Here is a 26478-nt window from a genome sequence, read left to right on the forward strand (position 1 = left end):
GATGCCTTTGTCCCACTGGGAAGCCTCCTGGAGGCTGACACTTGCTCTCTCATCCTCACTCTGTTCCAACATGAGAAGGCCTTGGCTGGGGGTAGGCAGGGCGAAGTGTCTACTTAACATTAGCACACCCGTGTCGGGCTGTGGACACACCCTTCTCCCAGGGCTCCAACAGGGCTGATGACAAAGCTCCCCCTGGGAAATAAGGAGAAAGCAATGAAGGTGCTCAGAGACCAGAGAGCAAGAGACACAAACCTGTGGTTTTTCGTTGTTAGCAAAAATGTTAGGATAGCCCTTGGATAGTGCCACAATGCCTGCACATACAGGGGGCTTTGGCGGGGTTGGAATGACAATTTTTCTTTTAAATGTGATGCAGGAAAATGATAACGTTACAGGTGTTTCTGCAGAACTAAAGACTCAAATTGGCCTTTGGAGACTGATCACTGACGTTTGGTAGAAAACACTTTAAGGGGCTGTGGTTGTGCAAAGGTAAAGTCAATGTTCCTGAAAGGGGTTCAAGACTGGAAGAAGCAAGCAGCCCCATGCAGTAACTAAAGGCTGGCAGGAGAAGCCCAGCTCTGCAGGCAGCATTTGCTTATAGAGAAATGTCCTTCTTACTCAGAGGGGAGGGTCTTCGGGCAGGGGCCTGCCTCCCAGGAGGAATGGGCAGGCAGACAGAGGGCACTCCTGCTTTGGGCAGGTGAGTGCGTGCTCCCACCGTGCCCAAGAGGAACTTGGCTCAGGGCTTCAGGGGCAATCCTGTGCAGGGTCCAGTCTGAAGGCTTTTCCCACAACTTTCTTCCGTGCAAAAGGCTTCCAGAAAGCTTTGTTAAATATAATTTGGCCTTAGCTCTGCTGTGGGAAATGAAAGGAGGAAGAAGTGGGGCAGGGCAGAGACGCAAGCTGGGAAAGCAGGCGGTGAGACGGCAAATGGTGCCCTGCTGGAGAGCAGGGCAGCAGGGTGCACAGAAGGAGGCTGAGATGGGGAGAGAAAGCCAGGGGGTCTGCAGGATGTGGGAGGAGGGCTCCCAGGGGTACCTGGAGATTCTGAGGGAGCGGAATATTAACACTAGTGCTAGGAAAATGTATCTCCTGACAAACCCAAATACTTTATTCTGTTGCTAATGAGCCCCATGACAATCACATTTCCATTTATGTCTTAGCTCATAATAACTGGAGAACACGAACTATTCTTAGCCCAGCTTTCTAGTGCAAACATTTCCTCTGCACATTATATTCCTTCTCGCCTCTAATCTCTAATTCCCACGTTCACATGGATTTAAAATTTTTATGAATACTTTTTAAAAAATAGACAAAATACCAATAACCAATTAAAAAATAAAATTATAGCCTATATTTTTGAAAAACATTCTCAATCTCCTTACCATCATTGGTGCTATTTATATATGCAAGTTTGAAATAAAAAAGCCTGAAATCAGTTTAAATGACTTTTATGGGACACCTGGATGGTTCAGTCAGTGACCTGAGCATCCAACTTTGGCTCAGGTCATGATCTCACGGTCCAGGGGTTCAAGCCCCATGTCAAGCTCTGTGCTGACAGCTCAGAGCCTGGAGCCGGCTTCAGATTCTGTGTCTCCCTCTCTCTCTCTGCCCCTCTCCCACTTGTACTCTGTCCCTCTCTTCCTCAAAAATAAACATTAAAAAAAACTAAATGACTTTTATAAGAATCATTAATCTGATGAATGAAAGCTGATTTTACATATTTTTTCTAATATTATCTTCAATTGGCCTGCTTTCTGGCCCCCTCCAAATCACTCCTCTTCTTTATAATCTCATATAGTTGTGCATAAATATGTTAGCTCCTGGAAAAACCCACATTATAAATAGTTGGGTGACCCTGGTGAAACAGGCCCAGCGGTCTAGAGAGAAATACAGGCCTTTCCCCAGTGTACTTTGTGCAGTTGACATAATTCTAACTACTATTGGAAACAGAATCTTGTTCCAAGTCGGTCTGAATATGTTTCCTCCCTGTGCAACACTCTCCAATTTTTCACTCCCTCACAACCTTCTCCACAGGACTGTCTTTCAACATGAGCGCCAACCTGTCCATTTGTGAAATGTTCCTTTCTACTTCAAGTTTCCCATCACCTGCCTCCTCCCACCCCAATTCTCTGGCAAAGGCACTTCCTCTTTTCTTTCCTTTTTTACCCCCTCTGTACAAAGAAGCATACAACTGGCAATTCTGGTCACTTAGTTTCTCTAACTTCCTTTTTGTTCCTGAGGCACTGACTCTTGCCACACACACCAATAACAGCTAGCCCAATTTGCTTTTTTTTTTCTCTCCAACCACTAAAATATGAAACAAGGCAAAATCACGTTTCCTCCGGTACAGGAGTGATTCCAGCAGCTAGTGGGAAAGGCTGATAACACTTTGATCTCCACTTATCAGCATGATAGAACCAAAGCTTTTTACTCTGCTGGTGACTAATCATTACTGCAGTCAAACCAGAGAGGATTAACAAATTTTAGTAATCCGGATTGTGTTTTTTCAATTACCATAGTCCCCAAAGGTGCCACACGCTTTGTGGGAATGAGCATCATATCGACAACCTATTGCTGTTAAAAAATTGTAATGCACTTTAGCTTGATAAACTGTCAGATGCCCTACAAAGCACTCTAAGGCAGTCTGGCCTTCAGAATGGGCTGACATAACAGGTGTAGGTTTACTGATGTGGGAAGGAAAGGCATTCAGCATTTACTGGTCTGGTGAAAGAAACAAAACGGAAAATACTTATGTTTGGGTCTGGATATTCAAGGCTTTCTTGACAAAAATTCTCACAGCTGGTGGGACACATGGGTGGGTCAGTCGGTCAAGCGTCTGACTTCAGCTCAGGTCATGATCTCACAGTTCGTGGGTTCAAGTCCCACATTGGAGCTTTGTGCTGACAGAATGGAGCCTGCTTCAGATTCTGTCTGTCTCTCTCTCTCTGCCCCTCTCCCGTTCGTGCACAGTGCATACTCTCTCTCACTCTCAAAACTAAACATTAAAAAAAATTCTCACAGCTGGAGATGTTGTATCTATTGCCTGACAGGGCTGCTCACTGTCTAATTACAGAGACATCTCATCTATATTTGGCCATAAAAATGGAAAATGCCAACCCAAACTTCAGAGTAACATTTTCTCTGTATGTTTATAAAGTGAATCCAGAAAATTTCTTTCAGTCACCACACTTCCCAGTTACATATATGTGTAATACGTAAATTGGGGTCGAGAAGGAAAACAGTCACCTCTCCTAATGTGAAGTGTTCCGCATGATAAAGCACTCAACATAGACACTAAGAAAGTTGCTACGTCTTATTCATCCGGATCCCTCTTCCCATTCTCACCACGACCTACCCATGCCTCCCCACTGCTATCCCGTTCCACCTACTTTTTCTTACTTCGCTATCTTCCTATTTCTTATATCCTTGAGAGCAACCCTCCCCAAATCCAATACGGCCATCATCATTCTAGGCCAACCCCTTGCTTTCCTACCCCAGGCTTTTGCCACACACTGTTCCCTCTGCCTAGAATGTCCTCTATCTGTGCTACTTGCCAATATTCTGCAGACTTTATTTTGTTTAATCACTTGGCAGCATGTGATACCATTGACTATACACAACTCCAAGCCTGCTTCATTTTCCCCACTGGAAGGCAAGGGTACGTAGAGTGCTGGGTCTTAAGTTTTTTCTAATTGTGTTATATTGAATGTATGATATACAACCCATCTAAAGTTTGGTTTCCTCATCTATCTAGAGAAAAAAAAACAGAACTTACATCATCAGGTTAGTGTGAGATTTAATTTAATAATGCATATGAAGCATTTAACACAGTCTCTAGCACACAGCAAATTGCTGACCATGTGTCAGCAGGTCTTATGCATATTCTATTATGTACCTTTTTCTACCACCGCTCTCCGCTTTACAGCCTAAAGCAGAGCCTTCATTCACCGGAGTTGCCTTTTCTTTCCTTTTCGTCTTCTTCACTTCTCCCTCTCCTTGTCCACATCTAATCAGACCCGAAATTCTATAAGTTCGACCTTCTAAACATCTCATGAATACTGGTCAAGGGTCCAGGCCGCACAAAATAGGCATGAACTGAATAAAAGAGACCTTGAAAATAAGACAAGTCAAGGAAAAAAGTGGCTGCAGATAGGACAGTATTGCTAAACATCCCTCATAATTAGACCTTATTGACTACAAGGGATAGAAACTATTAACACAATGAGTCATGAAGGGTTCTTGAAATTCTTAACTTCTATATCAAACCTTAAATATGTAATTGGTTTACATTACTGTTACTTGAAAACAGTGGAGGCAGGAGTGCCCACATAGCTGCCTTTTAAAGTTGGCAGTGTACCTTATTTGGAAAAGATTGGCAAGTTGGAATAATAAAGTAGGTATATTTTTCATTTAGAAGTCAGGAGTGCCTGGGTGGCTCAGCTGATTAAGCCTCTGACTCTTGGTTTGGGCTCAGGCCATGATCTCATGGTTCGTGGGTTCCAGCCCGATGTCAGGCTCCACGCTGATAGCACGGAGCCTGTGTGGGTTCTCTCTCTCTTTCCCTCCCTCTCTGCCCTTCCCTTGTGCTCTCCTTCTCTCTCTCTCTTTCTCTCTCCAAATAAATAAACTTTAAGAAAAACAAAAGACTGACAAAGTCACCACATATATAAATCCAATACCTCATTCACTAACACTGGGTCTTGGGATCTGTGGAAGAATATCTTGCTATAATGAACCTTGCAGCTGAGGGTTCCCATATTGGCTACCAGCCACCTAGTTAACTTTCCATATATTGTAGTATGACTTCCATTTTTTAAATAAAAACAGTACTATATGATTAAGGTATCGCATGTCAAATGTAAATGCTTTTAATGAATAAACATTTACCAAACATCTGATAAAATCAAAGTACCATGTTAGAGACACTGAGGTCCAAGATATGCCCAAGGTGTTATTAAGTCCCCAACATTCAATCACCTCTCTATAAAGAATTACCATGTACCAACCCATTTTCCCCCAGGAATCTCTTTCTAGAACTATTCAACCTCTTGAACACCCTAAAAAATTTTTAAATAATTTTGATATTTTTGAATGATTGTTATTTTAAATAAAATGTTTTCATGTAAATAACAAATGACACTAGAATTTGGATAATATTTATGAAATATGAAGACAAAGTTTGTTTTTCCCAACCAACCTGTGGTACATGTTTCAAAGTAACTTTAATGTATAAGGCAAATGCATAATCGATCATGAAAAATGACTCTATCTTGTTTCATATAAGAGTTAGCTCTATATTAAAATGGGGACAAATTAAAATATATGTTACAAAACAAAAATCTGCCTTTATGACCTAATTTACATTTCGTACCAAAAAATATCATCCTATTTAATAATGGTCAAAGTCAACAGTTTTAATCTCAGCAAATAAAAATTAAACTGGATAAAACTATCATTACATTTACTTTTGAATGTTACTTTCTAAAGTACTCGAAGCACCTCAGTGTACTATATAAAAAGTGGCATTATCGTCGCTTTATATTCTGCTCCTTACTAACTTTCTATACTTAACCAATAGTTCATTATGAATATGAATTTAACAATATATGGCTTGGAACAAAGCCAGTTCAAAGCTATATAATGGTCGAAAACTCATAGTAGTTCGCTGAATCATAAGCCAACTCAGAAACAGGTCATGAGGACTCTTCCCTGATCTGCGCTAACTGCTATGCAAGACTACCTGACACACACTCGGCGGCTCTAAAATTGATTCCTTTAAAAAAAATTTTTTAATCTTTATTTATTTTTGAAACACAGAGAGACAGAGCATGAGCGGAGGAGGGGGAGAGAGAGAGAGAGGGAGACACAGAATCCCAAGCAGGCTCCAGGCTCCGAGCTGTCAGCACAGAGCCCGATGCAGGGCTCGAACTCACGAGCCGTGAGATCATGACCTGAGACAAAGTCTGACGCTTAACCAACTAAGCCACCTAGGCGCCCCGAAAATTGATTCCTTTTTTTTTTTTAAACGTTTATTTATTTTTGAGACAGAGAGAGACAGAGCATGAACAGGGGAGGGGCAGAGAGAGAGGGAGACACAGAATCCGAAACAGGCTCCAGGCTCCGACCTGTCAGCACAGAGCCCAATGCGGGGCTCGAACTCACGGACCGCGAGATCATGACCTGAGCCGAAGTCGGATGCCCAACCGACCAAGCCACCCAGGCGCCCCTGATTCCTTTTTAAGGGTAAAGTTTTTAAGCAGCAAATATGTTTGCATTTTTTTTTAAGACATTAAAACAAACGTCTTTACTGGAACACATTCACGAGCTCCCTAAGGGCTTCCAGAATCATCAGCTAGGAAGCACTTAACCATTTTGAAAGTGTGTTGTCCAGGACAAAATGAAGAGCCCTGGAGAACATCTGTTGTAAAAAAACAAAAAGGGGGGGGGGGGGTACTTAAGGCCAGAAATATGATTTCCTAGAAGTGAAAGAATTCTACGAGGAGAAAAATGAGATGATCTCAAACAAACTAAGGGCTCAAAAGAGAGGGAAAAATTAAAGTGTGAAAGAAAAAGGAAAAGAAAAAGCAGAGACGGTATGAAGAAGGAGCCTATGTTGTGTCTTCCTTTGTACAGAAGCACAAAATTTTTTGTTTTGATGAAGAAGCAAATGAAAGGGACCCCTGGGTGACTCAGTAGGTTAAGCAACCAACTCCTGATTTTGGCCCAGGTCATGATCTCACGGTTCGCGAGATTGAGCCCTGCATCAGGTTCCTTATGATGACAGTGGAACCTGCTTGGGATTCTCTCTCTCTCTGCCCCTCTCCCACTCATGCTGCATGGTCTCTCTCTCTCTCTCTCAACAAATAAAAACTTAAAAAAAAAAAAGAAGTGAAAGAAAGCAAACCAATACCCAACTGAACTGAATAATCCCTCTGTGAATAGGAAATGTTTTGTCAAGAACCAGAAATTTCTTTGGGTAACCAAAGGCATGCAAGACTACAAGTGGTGCAATTTACCCTCTCATCTCTCTTTCTGGGCTCAATCTCCTAGCTGCATTCAGGAAATCATTACTAAATGCAAGGAAATTAAAAGTGACCTAAAACAAGATTTGATGTATGTCACTGGATGCGTAAATATCAAAAACATAAACTCCCCAAAAAGGATGCATAAATAAAAGACTGAACACTGATAAGCAGGTAATAGAAAAATTAAATGCCACCTCCCCTGTGAAGAGCAGCTCTCTTGGGGCTAGTGTTCCCAGGTCACAGTATTCATAACAGTCTCAAAGGGGAATGTGATCCCCCAAATTTAAGAGTTACTGTTGCAGATGAAACAAGAAAAACTCAGTTAAAGATACACGGGTTTGATTTGCTTTAAATCACTGGAATTAGTCCTTTTTTTTCATTTTGTTATTGTTGTTCTTTGTTGTTTAGCTTCAGTTAAAGGGAATTATAATAAAGACCATCCAGCTTAGTATGTAAGAGAACTGGCCAATAAAGGGGGGGGGCCTTAAAAGCTGTAAACCAGTGGTAAAGGGTTTTACTTTTTTTTTAATGTTTGTTTATTTTTGAGAGAGAGCGCACACACACACACACACACACACACACACACACACACGTGAGTGGGGGAGGGGCAGAGAGAAAGAGTGACAGAGGATCCTAAGCAGGCTCTGAGCTGACAGCAGCAAGCCAAATGTGGGGCTTGAACCCACCAACTGTGAGATCATGAACTGAGCTGAAGTCAGATGCTCAACGGACTGAGCCACCCAGCTGCGTCTGTAAAGGGTTTTCTATATAAGATTCTCTCCAATGTAGCTGTCTACCACTACATATCCTTTGGTTCTGTGGATGGGCAGATCACCAAGAAGAAGGTAAGAAGGTGAAAAAATCCTAGACAGCAACCTGAACGTCTCATCAACCTCAAAATCGTGCCTAGAAATGAGCCCAGGACCTTTGGATCTTGGCCAGGCACCAACTTCTCTCCCCCACCCTGTGAGAAGCCTCACAGGGAGACTAAGACTTGTTTTGGGTTTAGAGATGCCCTTGAACAGCAATACATGATATAAATATATGTATGTAAATATTATAGTGAGTATATAAATCTCCCTTGACTCCAAAAGCCAGTAGCAGCTGAACACTGAATTACAAAGGCATTCAACGATGGTTCAATGAATAGAATCTCCCCAGGTGCAGCTTTACTGTAGGGCAGGATATTAGAATTCACAATGAAGTCTCCTTCCTTAAGAGAGAACCAAGTAATAAAAGTCCTCAAAGATCTTGAATAGTAAAGTGATAAAAGGACAAGAGGGAAAACCACCATGAAGAGGGGAAGAGAGAGATCACAAAATAATTGCATCTCACCCAAGAAACAGAGCACATGGAAAGCGTATTTTAACTATGAAGAGCAAAAAGATATGCAGCTTGAAATATGTTAATATAATTGCAACCTAATCAGCCTATAAATGGTATTTTGGACTGTAGCAAAGTGTTGCCAAATGAGCATGCAGAAGGCAGGAGTGCAGAGCAGACCCTGGAAGCGCACCCATGGGGCACTGGAGGGCACCAAGTAATACTCCATCCTGCCATGAACATTCAATGTTTTTCCTCTTAGTCGCCTAAGTTTGGAATTAATTCAGAAATGCCATATGTGCAAAGAGTGCAAAGATAATAAGTGGTTCACTGTGCTAAAACGGGCTGCATAATCTCCTCTGCTGTAAGTTACTTATAAAACCTCAGTGAAACCCAGGACTATTCACACTGAGCTGCAGAGGATGAAAATCACAGTAAAAGGTTAAAGAATGATGTACTTGGTAAATCCATAATTATACACATGACTTCAGGGGTAAAAGTGAGTCTTTTATGAAATGCATATTGAAAGATGAGGTCAATATTTAAAAGCTGAGGCAATCTGGGGTACCTGAGTGGCTCAGTCGGTTAACATCCGGCTCTCGGTCTTGGCTCTGGTCACTATCTCGGTTTCTGGGATCGAGCCCCACGTAGGGTTCTGTGCTGACAGTGTGGAGCCTGCTCGGGATTCTCCCTCTCCCTCTCCCTCTCTCACAAAATAAATAAAAACAGAACATTTATGGGGAAAAAAGCTGAGGCAATTTAAAAGCAGATCAGTGGTTGCTGGGCTGGAGGTGGGAGTGAGCAATGACGGCAAGTGGGCATATGAGGAACCTCTTGTGGTGAAAGTGTCCTAACACTGGATGTGGTAATGGCTGCACTACTATGTTTATTAAAAGTCATTGATTGGGGCGCCTGGGTGGCGCAGTCGGTTAAGCGTCCGACTTCAGCCAGGTCACGATCTCGCGGTCCGTGAGTTCGAGCCCCACGTCGGGCTCTGGGCTGATGGCTCAGAGCCTGGAGCCTGTTTCCGATTCTGTGTCTCCCTCTCTCTCTGCCCCTCCCCCGTTCATGCTCTGTCTCTCTCTGTCCCAAAAATAAATAAACGTTGAAAAAATAAATAAATAAATAAAAGTCATTGAGGGGCGCCTGGGTGGCTCAGTCGGTTGAGCGTCCGACTTCAGCTCAGGTCACAATCTCGCGGTCCGTGAGTTCGAGCCCCGCGTCGGGCTCTGGGCTGATGGCTCAGAGCCTGGAGCCTGCTTGCGATTCTGTGTCTCCCTCTCTCTCTGCCCCTCCCCCGTTCATGCTCTGTATCTCTTTGTCTCAAAAATAAATAAATGTTAAAAAAAAATTTTTTTTAAAAGTCATTGAAAAGTACACTTACAATGAGTAAATGTTATAGTATATAAGTTATACCTTAATGAAGCTATAAATATTTTTTCAATTTGGTGTGTGTAAAAATTCAGCAATAATCCCATTCTATAAAAGAGTTGTACTTTTTGGTGATGAGTTACATTAAGAATGTTCTCTTTCCATTGTTGGGAATAGAAATCTCTATGACAGTAAAAAAAACAGTCTTAAATGTTTTTAAAAGTTACTGGAAATGGATTCATTTCATAACTAACAATGAAAATAGGAAGACAAACTGAGAAGAAACTGAAGCAAGACATTTCAGGAGCTTTCTCAACATTTACTACTCTTTTAGCAACACACTCAAGCTTTAATATTGACAGATCACTAGGATTTGATAATTTCAGAAGGGAAGTATTTTTAAACTCCAATGGGTAAAGTAGATTACACAGAATGAATCATGAGCATTCTTACAAAAAAAAAAAAAAAAAGGATGCATGTGAATTTTGTATACTCAAAACATTTTTTTAACACCCTATAAAGCCAGATACAGCATCGTGGTTAAGAGTGTAGGTCAGGGGCGCCTGGGTGGCACAGTCGGTTAAGCATCTGACTTCAGCCAGGTCACGATCTCGCGGTCTGTGAGTTCGAGCCCCACGTCAGGCTCTGGGCTGATGGCTCGGAGCCTGGAGCCTGTTTCCGATTCTGTGTCTCCCTCTCTCTCTGCCCCTCCCCTGTTCATGCTCTGTCTCTCTCTGTCCCAAAAATAAATAAAAAACGTTGAAAAAAAAAAATTAAAAAAAAAAAAAAAAAAAGAGTGTAGGTCAGCCTAGATCACACATTAACCACATGGGTAGGCTACCTACCTCCCCACCACGCCCCCCCAATGCCATTCCTGCACCTATAAAATGGAGATCACAATGGTATCGATTACACACTTCTGTTGAAATGGGAAAAGGGAAATACTTCGTGAGGGCCTGGAATAAAGTAAGCATTCAAGAAATGCTAGCTGCTGCTCTATTCTTGTTGATGTTGTTATCCTGGGTTGGGTTTCATATACAGACAATTTTATTCTCTCAATTTTATTTTCTACAAAACCTCACACCCAGGGACATCTCCAGACCTGTACCTTACTGGAAAGCCAATTACTCAGCAATGCTCATGCCCACTGTTTCCAGCTGTTTTAACAGAAAATATCTTCCAAGCTTCGATTCATTACACAATGTGATATTGCTCATCTGCTGGCAACTCTGGTGCTACATCCCAGAATTAGTCTGACACACTTTCTTCAGCTGGTGTTAAGCCAAACTATAAGGCAAACAGGACAAATGAAAAGCCAGATGAACAGAATCCATTTACAGTGGGGTCATTTACAGTAAGATCCTTCCATATGAGAGAAGCATCAGAGATAGAAATATATACTAATTTAAATACACAGGGTAGGGGTGCCTGGATGGCTCAGTCAGTTAAGTGTCCAACTCTTGATATTGGCTCGGGTCATGATCTCACAGTTTGTAGGATCAAGCCCCATGTCAGGCTCTGCACAGACAGTATGGAGCCTGCCTGAAATTCTCTCTCTCTCTCTCTTTCTCTGTCCCTCTCTCTCTCTCTCAAAAGAAATAAACTTGTTAAAAAAGGAATTTTTGTTGTAGAATAAAATAATGATATTACTAAAAAGACAAAATGGTCAACATGTCCATGCTACTCCTTTCATAGCACACCAACCCCAGAAAAGTCTTAAGAAATATGTAATTTTATTTTTCCAGAGCCACGGCATCAACCAATTACAAAAATGAACTTTCTATTGGTTCTCTGTAGAGACACTCCATTTATTTCTAGAGATTTTTCCCTCCAATATTTGGAGCCATAACCCCAGAGATAGAGTTGAACTTCCCATTCAAAGAAGTCACTGTTGATGGGGTCACTGGGCATTGTGTGGCTATTTGAAATAGCCATATCTGCCTAAGTAGTATACAATCATAGCCAGCCAACAGCTGAATTGAGTAGAGTACATCTGTTCAGTCTCTTAACCTCCTGGGCTACATTATAAGAAAAACACTCCAATTCTGATTGCTAGGTGATTATTGCATACCAGTTTACCCCATCCATTGTTCCCAGCAGCTGAGTCTGTGATACATAAGACTCTTGCCCATTAAATCCTGAGGCATGCTAGCCAGAAATTACCTCCAAAAGTTACCCTCCATTCCCTGCACATATTAAGAATTTCCCCCATGTTCTTCTGGACATTTTCCATGTTGAGAATTTTCCCATGCATAGGAATTCTGCCTGACAACAGTCGGAGACCTAAAATCAACTCTCAGGAAGAGTTTTAATGACTTCCAATCATTCCATGGAAGTCATTCAGAAAAACCATGAGGAAAATATTAAATCTGTGCAGCCTATTGAGGAGAACATACAGATAACTTCTAACAGCATGCATATGGACCCTGTGGCAGCCATGTGCATCAATCTCTCATCAGGATCAGCATTTCCACAGTAATTGCTCAGCCCTTTCTGAACCTCTTAACTTTCAATCATTCTCCATATAGGAAGTTACCCATCCTTCACACACAGGCAGCCCATTGAGGCTAGATTGCAGTGGGCACACATTTCGTACTAAGAGACTGGCTGCTTTCCAGAACATTGTGGATGGTGAGCATATCTTGCTATTTGATGTTAACATCGATGCTCAGGATATGCAAATACAACTGCTAAATAAGCTAAAATTAGTGTTTAATTCCATCTACCAAGTAGCAGCCTGGATTTATCATCCTTAGGTCTTTGTATTAATGTTCCATTTGTACTGCTTGGTTGCCTGCGCAGTGCTTCCTCATCCTTAATGTGAATACGGATCATATGGGGATCTGGTTAAAATACAGATTCTGATACACTAGGTCTAGGGTGGGGCCTGAGAGTCTGCATTTCTACAAGCTCTCTGGTGGCATTACTACCACTGTCCTCAGACCACTATTGGTAGCAATGCTTTTAAGAATATGGGTGAAGTTGGGGCGCCTGGGTGGCTCAGTCGGTTAAGCGGCCGACTTCAGCTCAGGTCGTGATCTCATGGCTCGTGAGTTCCAGTCCCGTGTCGGGCTCTGTGCTGACAGCTCAGAGCCTGGAGCCTGTTTCAGATTCTGTGTCTCCCCCTCTCTGACCCTCCCCTGTTCATGTTCTGTCTCTCCCTGTCTCAAAAATAAATAAAACGTTAAAAAGAAGAGTGTTTCTTTAAAAAAAAAAAAAAAAAGAATATGGGTGAAACATTTACCTGAGCATACAGCAGGGCTTTTTACAACTTGTTTCTGTTGTATAACTAGTTATCCGTTCCCATACTATTACTTTGAAAGTGCACACCACTTCCCGTACTATTATTCTGAAAATACATTAAATGCCTACCTTTTTTAAAAGATAATGCTTACCTTGAGTTATTTTCCTCCTAAGAGATTTTCTGAAAATAAAATGCTGATTTTAGCCTCCTACCTGCCAAGGTGAGTTTAGTTTACGGTCTTCCAAGTAGAGAAAAAGAAAGAGCAGAGCAATCTCTCCTAGTGGCACTCCCAGCCCTAAAGTCCTGTGATTGTACATATCAGAATTTGAGCCACAAATCAAAATCAAGAATCATATGTGGAGTTTAGGAAGCAAAACAAATGAGCAAAGGAGAAAATTTTAAAAGAAAGAAAGAAAAGGGGCGCCTGGGTGGCGCAGTCGGTTAAGCGTCCGACTTCAGCCAGGTCACGATCTCGCGGTCCGGGAGTTCGAGCCCCGCGTCAGGCTCTGGGCTGATGGCTCAGAGCCTGGAGCCTGTTTCCGATTCTGTGTCTGCCTCTCTCTCTGCCCCTCCCCCGTTCATGCTCTGTCTCTCTCTGTCCCAAAAATAAATAAACGTTGAAAAAAAAAAAATTCTAAAAAAAAAAAGAAAAGAAAAGAAAAGGAAAGAAAGAAAGAAAGAAAGAAAGAAAGAAAGAAAGAAAGAAAGAAAGGAAGGAAGGAAGGAAGGAAGGAAGAAAGAGGCAAACCAAGAAGCAGACTCTTCAGTATAGAGAACAAACTGATGGTTAATTGAGCGGGGATATAGCAAATGGATAAAAATAGGTGATGGGGATTAAGGAGTGTACTTGCTGCAATGAGCACCAGGTACCGCGTAGTGTTGAATCGCTCTATTGTACACCTGAAGCTAATATTACACTCTATGTTAACTAACTGGAATTTAAATTAAAACTAAAAAAAAAGTCATTTAATAAATATTAAGCATCTAATAAGGATAGCCAAGAATATAGAAGTCAATAAAGCATTGTCTCCTTTCCCTAGGATGTTTCTGTCTTACACAAGTGCACAAATGGTTCCAACACAAAGCAGAAATGATCTGGCACAGAAAGAAAATGACCTGGGTTTTTTCCTCCGGGAAAGAATCATAAAGGATCATTGGTGATTATGCTCCCATTGACCTAAGAAACCTAAGTTATCTGATATTTATGGAAGAATACTAGACTTCTTCCATCAGAGAGGCTTTGGAAAATGTCTACAGTTTTTTTCCAAGAGGGTTCTAGACAGTGAGGATGAATTCTGAGATACTCTTAACCTCCAATAAGTGGTTGCATTAAACAACATCTCAAGAGTCACTGCCCCATGTTGGCTTTTCAGTCTGACTTTAGAACATTGCTACTCTCAGCCATGAGTCACAACACGAATAGAGGCTGTGCAGATGAGCCACTGAAGAGGAAAGCCTACTAGACAACTTGTGCAATTAAGCAACAAAGTTAGAGAGGAAATGGCTTAATAATTTCAAGACATTTCCTACATGAATGTACAGGGTGTCATTTGAAATGACAAGCAAGAGACCAAATCATAAGCAGAGTAGGATCTGATTTTTTTTTTAAAGAAAAGGAAATAAAGACAATATATTAATGAGTACCATCTTCTCAGTGAGACTGTGAGCCATTTTATCTTAATATTTATTTTCTCATTTACTTCAAAATTCTTTACAATGATCTATATTAATCCTGTAATGGAAAAAGCCAATTAAGAGATAAATCTCCCATCTGTCCCTTTGTTTCTATGGCATATTGTTTACAAGATAGTTCAGATTTAAAATGGGATATTTTAAGTTCCATTTAATTTCTGAAACTGCTTTCTTTCACATAATTTAGTCTCAAGGATTTAAACTAATCAGAAAAATCTGCTGTAACATACTGTCCTCGACCACCACAAACACCCTTGAACACTGTACGTTTGTATCTCTGCAATAATTGGGCCAGGTGCTATTCATGTGAATCTCTTATTGGCCTGTCACCAATTATTAAATCCATAGGACATATTGATTAGCTCTTTATTCACCGGATGGCTAAGGCAATCTCAGGAAAATGTAGAGCAATTCTCCTGACTCAGACAGTGAAAATTTTCTAACAGAATATCTATTGTTTTCCCACAGGATAAAAGTTCTTTCAATAAAGGAAATGCTCTAAAATTGGCAGATGATTTTTTTTTTAATTATCCTAGCGTCTTTAATGAAGCAGGAGCCTGAGCTAGAAAACAGCACCATGATGAGCACCTTACAATCTGCAGTTTCCACTGCCGAGAGCACCACCGTCGCTGATAGCAACACACAGCCACAGCCTGGGGTGACCACTGGGTTCCTAAATGGCCATGACCCGTACTTCACAGAATACTGGAAGCAATGTCTAATGTCAAATGTGTAGCACATGACAAACTGGTCAGTCGCCCAGTCAGTTAGCTATTCAGTTATTTATTGAACAAGCATTTATCCGGTCAGGCCCTCCCTTGAGATTCAGAAGCCAAGAAGATACCTTCCCTAGCCTCATCCTGTAAATTCTAAAGGGGAAGAGAAGGCATAACAATTGTCAACAGGCCAGCACAATCAAGAATTGTAGGGCCGTCTACAATGGACAGGAACAGAGCCCTCTCCCAAGGAGAGGAACTGTCAGTTCTACATGAGTTAAGTCAAGAAATGTGTTATATGTGGATCCTGAGAAACCTAACAGAAACCCATGGGGGAGAGGAAGGAAAAAAAAAAAAAAAAAAAAAAAGGTTAGAGTGGGAGAGAGCCAAAGCATAAGAGACTGTTAAAAACTGAGAACAAACTGAGGGTTGATGGGGGGTGGGAGGGAGGAGAGGGTGGGTGATGGGTATTGAGGAGGGCACCTTTTGGGATGAGCACTGGGTGTTGTATGGAAACCAATTTGACAATAAATTTCATATATTATAAAAAAAAAAAAAAAAAAAGAAACGTGTTATAGATGAGGCTACCTTTGAAATGAATCTTGACAAACGAGAAGGTTCTTGCTTTGCAGAGATGTGGTGATGATTCAGTGAGATAAGTATGCATATAGCAACTACCCCAGAGCACCAGGCACGCAGGTGTTCAAGCACTGATGGTAATAATAATGGTAATAATACTATATTGATATAATGGGTCACTGATAAGATACCCTTAAGGAATAACTGGTACAACTGAAGAGAAGCAGGTGAAGAAAATAATATCTGGGTTACATCCACAACTGAGTGACAATAAATGGAACGATAAAAATAGAGTCATTAGTAGTTTTAGTTACAGTACAGGCAATGGAAACAACGCAGAATGACTAACCCTATATTGACAAAAATACACAACTATAAATGTCCTGTACTTTTAAGAAAGCCTGGAATAAGACAGCAGAAAGGAGAAGGACTAATATTTATAGAGGACCTACCATAAGTCAAGCCAGGGCCTTTGCATACATATTTTCTTAATTAATTATCCGACCAATATTGTGAGGTATGCAATATTATTGCCATTTTAAAGCAGAAACTAAGAGGCCATGGGTGGCTCAGGCATTTAAGCATCCAACTCTTGATCTCGGCTCAGGTCATGATCTCACGGTTCATGAGTTCGAGCCCCACATCGGGCTCTACTCTGACAGCATAGAGCCTGCTTGGGATTGTGTCTCTCCTTTCTCTCTGCCTCTCTTCCACTTGTGTTCTCTCTCTCCTTCTTTCTCAAAATAAATAAATAATCTTTAAACAATTTTAAGGAGGAAACTGAGATTCAGAGAATTCAATTGACTTGCAAAAGGCCAAACAGCCAATGAGTGAAAAAGTCAGAATCTGATCTTACAAGTATCTTATCTTAAATTCATGCTGTTCTCATTATACTATGAAGCATTTTCATGTGAGAAGTCACAATTAAAAAGATAATTTTAAAAAAATTCCTTCAACACATTTAAAATATGATTTATTTTTCAAAAACAATTCACCCTCAGCTTTTCAGGTATAATAAATACTGATACTTGAATACCTACCACAGTGTTGAGTTTTGTCATGTGGATTATTTCATTTAATCCTCGAGATACCTAATAAAGCAGGTATTATTATTATTCCCATTGCACAGACAAGAACTGGAATTAAATTAAAGCTTAAAAAAAAGAAAGAAATGTCATTTAATAAATATTAAGCATCTAATAAGGATAGCCAAGAATATAGAAGTCAATAAAGCATTGTCTTCTTTCCCTAGGATGTTTCTGTCTTACACAAGTGCACAAATGGTTATAACACAAAGCAGAGACTTAACTCTCCCCAGTGGAAGAATAGATTCCAAGGGTTGAGGACAATGAGGTGTTTGAAACTAGTCTATAAAAACAAGTGTTCTTCCTCCATATTATGTTACTTCACATACTTGTGCTTAAATTACAGCATACCTAAGAAGATTTCCTCATTACAAGTAAATTCAATGTACTGAATTTTCTTAGCTTCAGTGATCAATAAAGTGAGGAACTAAGTTAATTTTCCAGACCTGCACAAGAAACTAGATCCAATGAGATTTCTCAGACTGAAATCTGAGTGCAGGCCCCTCTGACTCTAAAGTCCAAGTTCTTTGTATCACTCCAACATGCTCCTTAAGGGCACAGGAGACTCACAGGCCAAACCAGGGCTTTATGCTTTTGCAAAGCAGAAGTCACCTCTAGGAGATGATCCCAAGTCCATAGTCTTGTGAAAGTGCCCAAAGCACGTTCAGCATACCAGAGAGGAAGGCCAAGGAACACATCTTGAGTTCTAGAGTAGGACACAGGGGAACTTAGAATTCATTTATAACAAATTCATATTCAATTTACAGAAAACTGACTTTTGCTAAGACTAATGTAAGCCTGAAAAATATACATCACAGGAACCCATAATTAATTACATTATCAGATATGCTCAGCCGGAACAAAAGGACTTAACTCTTCTCTATTTGGGGGAATTAATATCTATGTAAGGACAGATGTAGCTTATAAATCCTAAATAGCAACAAAAGGTATATAACCTAAAATAGCACATACTATCCTGGACACCTTAGTTCTCTAACTGAAGTACCATAATTACTCTTAAGCTCCTTTTTCTTTGAAAATGGCTAAGACTTTCCATCAATTCAGAGCTCTAACAAATCATGAAGATGGTTTAACATGTGCTCTGAGCTTTTGCAAAAAATTTTAATTTGACATTTTAAAGTGTAAGCTAAATTACTTGTATCAACTGTGTTTTTATATCAATTGCAAACAAAACTAAAAGGTATTCCATTCACTTTCACAACACAGATAACATACCAAATCATATAGTAAAAAAATCTGTCTCCCAAGAATGAAGGCTTTTAAATATGCTTGAAGAAGTTAATTAGAGCAGTCACAGAAGTTTTATTTTAAAAAAGGGGGGGGGGGGAGTCACTATTACCAACAGCTACAGAAAATATCATTTTCTAGTCCAATCAAATCCTATTACGTCCTAAATTCCTTCCTTTTCATCTGAAAACCTATGATCTTCACATTTTCTATGCTCATTAATTGCTCTAGCCAATGTCAGATGTGGTAGCAATGTGTACCACTTTTTTAATTGGTAAGGGCAAGCAATGTCCTAAGGTCTCTAAACTCAAGTTTGGACCATTTCATTCTTACTTCAGATTAGAATAAGGTATGAAAAACCAAAAGGAAAAACATCAAAGACCATCTTGTGGTATCTGACTGACAGATTCCAGTTGATCATATTACCATTTCCTGAATTCCAGTAAGCTCATTATGCTAATTAACTAAAATAAATGGCTGCAATTATTATGACTCATTTACAAACATCTTTTGAGCTTTGTGTTTATAATAAACAAGGGGATTCAATGATCAAAAGATACAGAGAAGGGTGCCTGGGTAGCTCAATTGGTTGAGCGTCTGAGTCTAGATTTTGGCTCAGGTCACCATCCCAGGGTTGTGGGATCAAGCCCTGAGTCGGGCTCCACTCTGAGCATGGAGCTTGCTTAAGATTCGCTCTCTTTCCCTCTGCCCCTCTCCCCTGCCCACATTCTCTCTCTCTAAAATAAAAAATAAAATAATAAAGGAAGCTCTTCCAGGAAAAAAAAGATAGGAGACAACGTAGAAACTGATTAACTATTGACAGCTACTGGAATTTCCTATACACAGCACTATAGTCAGAATGTTTGTGTCCCCCTCAAATTCATACATTGAGATCTAACGCCTAAGGGGATGGTGTTAGGAGGTGGGGCTTTTGGAAGGTGATTAGCACGTGTGGGCAAACTTCTCAAGCATGGGATTAGTGCCCTTATAAAAGAGTCCCAAGAGCTCCTTAGCCCGTTCTGCCACGCGAGGACACTGCAAAAGGCATGGTTTATGAACCAGGAAGTGGACTCTCACCAGACCAAGTCCACTGGCATCTGGACATTGGACTCCAGCCTCTAGAACTGTGAGAAATCAATTTATGTTGTATATAAGCCACCCAATCTGTATAGCATTTTTGTTACAGCCACCCAAACAGACTGAGACAGCAGTTATGAGGTCTGTTCTCACAGTTCATCATTCTAAATCTGTTTATGAGTACCTTGCTTTAGCTCAGTGATTCCTAGTGTTTTGTATAAGGAAGACAATAAGCTGTTTGCTCAGTCTAGCATGCTAGCAGTGGTGGATTTTACAAAGTGCATGACCTACATGAAATGTCTGTAAGATAAAAATATAACATCCTTGACTGGGTTTCTCCTCTGCTACTAAAGTATGCTGCTATTTTGTATGGATCTTCAATATTGAGAAGGAGATACTATGGGGATGTGCATGCATATGTTTTCTACTTAAAGAGCAATCGAGTTTATCATTGCTATATTTCAGTGGGGAAGGGGAGGTCATTGGGAAATGCTTTATCTGTGATTTTTATAGTATAAATTGTCTGCTTAGACACTAGCTGTTCTAAGATTTGCTGTTGTTTACATTTCCAAGAAAGGATTCAGTAATCACAGATTTGGAAGATTTAACAGCTCAAAACAGCCAGATTAGCTGTTCCAAAAAAAGGAGTCAGGAGATACACAAGTGTATCTTTTGTAGCAAATCTTGTACCTTTTGGGTTTACTTTAATTACTTAAAAAGTAGTCACACTCCAAATGACCTCTGGGAAGAGATGCTTGGCGGGGTGAGTGACTAACCCACTGAAAAATCCCAATATACAGAGCCTGGACTGGGGCAAAAGGAAAAGATCCTCACACCCTGCAAAAGCTCCCTTTAGATATGGAGAGAAGGAATATGATTACAACCTTCAGCTAGAAAATGCCCTCTTTCCTTCTTTGGGGGCCCTTAATCAAGGCCCAGTACATAATGCATCAGTGAAATTAAGGCAAGGCAACCATTTCCTTGACCTCCTAACCTTGCTGGCAAAAGGGTCTGGTCACACCGTGAGCAGAGGTCCCCTGAAAGGTGTGAGAAGGAGAAGCAGAGTTCTGGCAGGGCTCTGAAAGGTGTGTGCAGCAACCTTTACTGAAGCTTCAATGCTTCTGAATAGAGAACGGAGCTGAAATGATTGGATAGGGTTTGCTCACAAACCGACTGCTGTGAACCTCAACAGTCATCTGGGGAAACTGCAGCTTCTTGCAAAATGTTTTCTACATGGTACCACATTTCTAATATGTTGATTTCCTTATCTTGGCCTAAAAACCTCAAAAAAAAAAAAAAAAAGGCACTGTATAATGAACTCTTGGTTCGGGCTTAAAGCACACCCAAAGGCAAGAGAGCAAGGAGGCCAAGTGATGGGAGGAACAGGTGAGAACGGCATGTGGTCTATGCCCTCCAGTGCCCATCCTGGGTAACATATGTAACAGCAGGCAAGGGCTCTCACTGTTCATTTTCCCCTGTTCTGTTGTCAAACAACCCAGAGTCACCAGTTTCCATCCCGTGGGTATATCCGCAAGCTGACTGAGGCAATGAGAAAAGCCATCCCTGCTTACAATTCGCTTGTTCTATACTATGTCACTTCAAGCATTCAAGCTATTGAATTTTTAAACAATTATATTTCCTCAATACAAAAAAAATACCTTTAAAAGCTTTTTAGTCATTGGGTTTTGCATATCATTTTTGGAGATGATACGAGGGCTGTTACACTATTAAAACAAACAAACAAACAAAAGAGGTGAGACCGTGAGCTGAAGGATGAGGTCCTGCTGACAGGACAGGACCTCAATGCCACAGTGGGCAGGGTACAATGGTGGTTGGCTTGGGGTTCCGCTCTACCATGGCAGAGCATCGTGCCACAGGAAGGCTTGGAGAAAACTGGTTCATTCTCAGAGGCTTATCAAGCCTTGGTCTCTGCCAAGACTGTCAAAGCATTCTACTCTAACAAACCTCTCATGGGGGGAGATTTCCCTTTGGAGCAGAAACGATTCTAAAGACTCCTGGGGTCCATGAGGAAGCATCTTTGTTCCTACTGGGAACCCAAGCGAAAGGTCTTTATATTCTTTCCACTCTATCTTCCAATTCGTCTGCAGCTTTTCACCACTCTTGCTATGAAGAGAACATGCCACAACAGAGGAAATGCTACAACAGCAAACTGAATGCCACACACACACACACACACACACACACACACACACACAAACAGCCGAATGCAACCATCAGCAGAATGACTGCAAGAAAAAAATACATAGAAAACGTTCAGATGATATTTCCTGGACAAATTACTCACTTGAAAATTCTTTCTCAGGGGCGCCTGGGTGGCTCAGTCCATTAAGCATCCTACTCTCGATTTTGGCTCAGATCATGATCTCACGGTTCGTGAGGTTGAGCCGTGAGTCGGGCTCTGCACTGACAGTGCGGAGCCTGCTTGGGTTTCTCTCTCTACTTCTCTCTCTGCCCCTTCCCCACTTAGGCTCTTGCATGCATGTGTTCTCTCTCTCTCTCTTTCTCAAAATAAATAAATAAAGAGTAAAAAAAAAACAGGTAAGCTCTCATCTTGGGAAAATCCAATAGACAAAAATGCAGAACTACAAAATGGCTGAGTAACTCATTACAAAGGGAACCACTGAAAGGCTTCAAAGTTTAAATGTGAACCTTGCTATCTTATGTTGCTATAATTCACAAACCAGCAATGGACTTTTTGATCAATGACATTCAGGCAACACCCTCTTAGATCTAGAAGATTGAGAATTTCATCTCTCAGAATTCCTATCTACATTACACTTAGGGGAGACAAGTTTTATGAGACAAGCAGAATACTGGTGAATATAAATGAACAACTGGCAGATATTCCTTCTTTCCTAATGAATTTTATAATTTAGAGCATTTGAATGCCTCCCTAGGGGAGGAATTCTTTCATGACTAACACTCTTTCTAGTAATTGCATCTATTTTTAATTCATAAAATTTGAATGTGTGTTAGCCTTCAAGAAATTGTATGAATCTTCTATTTAATAAAGATTGACCTTTTATTTTTTTTAAAGATTAACCTTTTCATTTATGAATGTAGTTTGATTTTAATATGTACTCTACATACAAATCACTCAAATTACACCTCAAAATAATTTTTAAAAATCACCTGGACAGGTCCACATTAAAAACTAAATTTCAGGGAAAGATAGTATGCTAAAAATTATAATCTTAAACAAAACACATTTATAAACTCTGAATGACCAGCAAATCGCACTATATATATATATATATATATATATATATATATATATATATATGTGTGTGTGTGTGTGTGTGTGTGTATATATATTTATATATAAATATATATATATATATTTATATATAAATATATATATATATATTTATATGTATATATATATTCAGCTCACTATCAGGATTCTGTCAAACCTTGATAAAAGTCCACACAAGACTTCTCTTTAAGTTCACGTGAGCAACTCACATTTATACGTCCCCTCATCCAAGTCAACTGGTGTCCATTCCATAGCTAAAGAAACACCCCTCCTCTTCATTGTTGATTCTGAAATTATGTTTTCAATACAAGATGTATATAATATTCTAGAAATATGCCTCTTAAAGCCATTCAGATGGAAGTATGTCATTCCTTTCATATGTACTTAAAAATCTATAAAATTTAAATAAATCTCACTAGCAAACATTAATGAGACATAAAGTATTCTTAGTATTATTTCGGCCAAAGAAAGGAAATAAGATTTTTTGCTAATGGTCAGAGTTTACATCTCAGTCATGCTTAAGGCTATAAGACATTACTACATGAAAAAAATTGAAAATAGACGGCTGAACAGCACCATTATGTTAAGCAATTAATAACTGGAAAAAAAAACCCAGAAATCTGTTGAGTAACCATTTAAGCTTCAGAGAAAGATATTTTACTTTATGCTTATGGTTAATCCTGTCTACCTCTATCCTCGGTCTGGTTTGAGGCCAACAGCTATGTATTTGCTGACTAAAGGACCCAACTCCCTCCACTTCAGTAAAATGCATGTTTCAGATCCCCTCCCCCCACCAAAGCACATGGATCCCCCAATTCCCTGGTTCTTCCCTGTGAAGTCAAGGTCATACCACAACAGCGCTCTTACCTGTTTCCCATCCAGGGTATACAGGCGTTTCACCACTCCCGAGTCCAGCTTGATGGCATCAGTTATGTCAGTGAGAACCTGCTCAAAGGAATGTGCGGTTTTCTTGTTCAGCAGAATCCTGACGGCCTTCCGTGGCTTCACCCCACTTCTGATGATGGTGACCAGCTTGGGCCGAATGAAATCCTTATTCTCCCGCACCTCCGAAGGGCTCCCTTTGGCAGTGGCCAGTGAGGACACTGCCCGGGAAGCTGAGGTGGTCTTGACGTTCACCGACCAGTTGGGGTTCACGTTCTTGGTGTACTCCAGTTTCTTGAAGGGCTCTATTGAGCCACACACATAGCTCTCTCCTAAGGAAGAGAGAAATACATTTACATTTACACCAGGGTAAACTCATTTCCTTTTTCCTAGTCTTTGATTTTTCCTTTTCTACTAGAACTGAGAAATACTTGTGACTTTTTGAAGAATGGAAGCATGATTAACATTTAATGAAAAGAAATATTTTCTACTTCTAATCTGGCTCTGTTCAACAGCAGATTGATATCCTAGGAGGGAAAAAAATCATCATTCTTCCCTTACTTCATTTTCCGACTGCTGAAAGAAATACTGACACTGAATAAACCTCAGAAATAAATAAAACTGAATTCAAAACAAAGTATTCTCTGGGATTTGGGGTATTTATCCTTGCAGAAAACTTCAAAACCAGAGGTACCTACACTTAGTAATAATGTAAATAACATAATTTGAAAATGGAAAGTGGATCAGAAAACAGCTTATTAAAATAGCTACGTGGTTCATTGTATGGTGACAGTTGCTAGGTACGCTTGTGGTGAGCCTAACATAAGGTATGGAGGAGTTCAATCACTATGTTGTACACCTGAAAGTAATGTAACATTGTGTGTCAACTATACTCAAATTTAAAAATCTAAAAAAAAAAGGCTATATAATTTATAAGTTTGATTGGAGTGTGTGCTAAGCATTTTGTAAAGTCAAGTAAAATTCTGAAAGCAAGCGAAGTAACTGTCACCAGCTAGCCCCCAAGACTTGACCTTTACTGCTCACCTTCTTGTACCCATCAACCTCTGTCCCATATTTTTCCTTAAGCTCTTCTTTCCAGGTAGCTCTTAACTCAGACAAAAGACCAGATGGGCATAGCAACCCTCAAGCAATAATGACTGCCTGTTCAAAAGCTCTAGTGGCCCAAACCACCCAGACCAGTTTGAGCTTAACCCCTAACTCAGGCTGTTGTGCAGGATGACCATGGAGTGACCAACAGTTACCTTTACCTCATTACAATGCTAAAAAGCACAGCCAGAGGTGGAGACATAACAAGCAAACAAAACATATGAAGAAAGAAGCATGGTCTGTCAACTGCGCCTGTTCCCCCCCACCTCCAAGTCCCTGTGTTTCCCCACCCCTACATGCTTAAACTTGGCTCTTTTCCCACCTGCGTTCCTTTAAAACTTTCCCTGGTTGTTAGGGGAGCCAGTCTGACGCCTTTGTTGTGACTGTGTCTCCCTTCAACTGCAGCTGTTGCCCCAATAAAGCCTTGCTTGTGCTTTTAAATTTTGGGTCCAGCCTCGTTTCTACCAGTGGTAGGTCCAGGGACCCGAGTCCAGAGTCCAGTAACATAACCACACTTCCTTTCCTCCCATCTACACACGGCCAAACACAGTAATCTACATACTCTAGGAAGGCCAATTCATATTTGTTTATAGGTAAAAGATTTTGAGAATGGTTAACTTATAAACTGTAGCTTCAGAAACTGACTCTAAAATAAATGTAATTATATAAGATGAATGAGGTCCAAGGATCTAATGAATAATATGGTGACTATAGGTTATAACACTATACTATAATTGAAATTTGCTAAGAGACTAGAATTTAAATGTTGTCACAAAAAAAAAGATAAATATACAAGGCAATGAATGTGTTAGTTAACTAAATGGGGAGAATCTTTCACAATATATACATATATCAAATCATCATGAGGTATGCTTTAAATATCTTACAATTTTGTCAATTATACCTCAATAAAGCAGGGTAAAAAAAAAAGAAAAGAAATTAATTACATTATATTTTTATTAAAAATGACTCCTTAACAGAGAATGGTTTAATGAAAATAATCAGACTATTAAGTAGATGTGGCTCACACAAAAAAGAAGTAACATATGTAACAAGTGATGATAAATCATTAAATGACTGATCCCATATATATACGTACATATATGTATATATGTATATATTTCATATATATATATTTCATAAAGTTAGGTCAAAGTACTTTGAAGTTAAAGATTTTATAATGGCTTTTTTGTGTGTTAGTAAGTCTTTGTAACAGAGAATAGTTAAAACGCTAAAAAGCCTTCATAAATGCAGGTAAAGTGATCTGGGACTAATCCTGCAACAGCCCATCTACTTTTATCTAAATCCTTGTCCTATTTTTAACTTACGAGTGCAAGCATCCAAGGCCACAGAATAAAGTATTCACATAAAAATAATGGAACCAGGGTTTCAAAAATAGAAAATCACAGTTATACATGTTATCAAACATTTACTCTGTAAGTGCTCTTAGAAAACACTCTAATGTGTGTTTATACATTATATCTCACTAGACGTACACCTAGTACAAATTTAGCAACCCCCTTTTCTATTCACCTTCACTGGTCCCAACTATGCTTTTCTCAAGATTTATGTAGATACCAAAAACCTATGCGTGGGGGGTCGCAACAACAGTGGTGCTTTGTGGACAGACAGCACGAATGCTCCAATGGGAAACTGCAAGTCTGAGCTCTCAAGACCTGGCCTCTCCATCCACATGACCTGGGACAAGTCCCCTAGTCTTCTCAGTGGTAGTTTATCCATCCATCAGATGAAGGCTATTCCAGGGGCCACTGATCTCACCAGGCTGTGGTGAAGATCAAACGAGATAACAGAGGTCAAAGTGATCTCAAATACAAAACCACACAGGCGGACA

The 26478-nt window shown here is 40.1% G+C and overlaps 1 protein-coding gene across 5 annotated transcripts in view; it reads right to left on the bottom strand.

The window, feature by feature from the left end:
* Positions 1-26478, bottom strand: part of DCLK1 (doublecortin like kinase 1) — a 349882-nt gene that overhangs the window by 301251 nt on the left and 22153 nt on the right. For all 5 annotated transcript variants that reach the window (XM_045473943.1, XM_045473936.1, XM_045473962.1 and 2 more), the window contains exon 3: positions 23505-23851. In XM_045473943.1, the coding sequence (XP_045329899.1) occupies positions 23505-23851 (347 nt within the window). The remainder of the gene's footprint in view (positions 1-23504; positions 23852-26478) is intronic.

This window comes from Leopardus geoffroyi, chromosome A1 (genome assembly GCF_018350155.1).
Source record: "Leopardus geoffroyi isolate Oge1 chromosome A1, O.geoffroyi_Oge1_pat1.0, whole genome shotgun sequence".
Taxonomy (NCBI): domain Eukaryota; kingdom Metazoa; phylum Chordata; class Mammalia; order Carnivora; family Felidae; genus Leopardus; species Leopardus geoffroyi.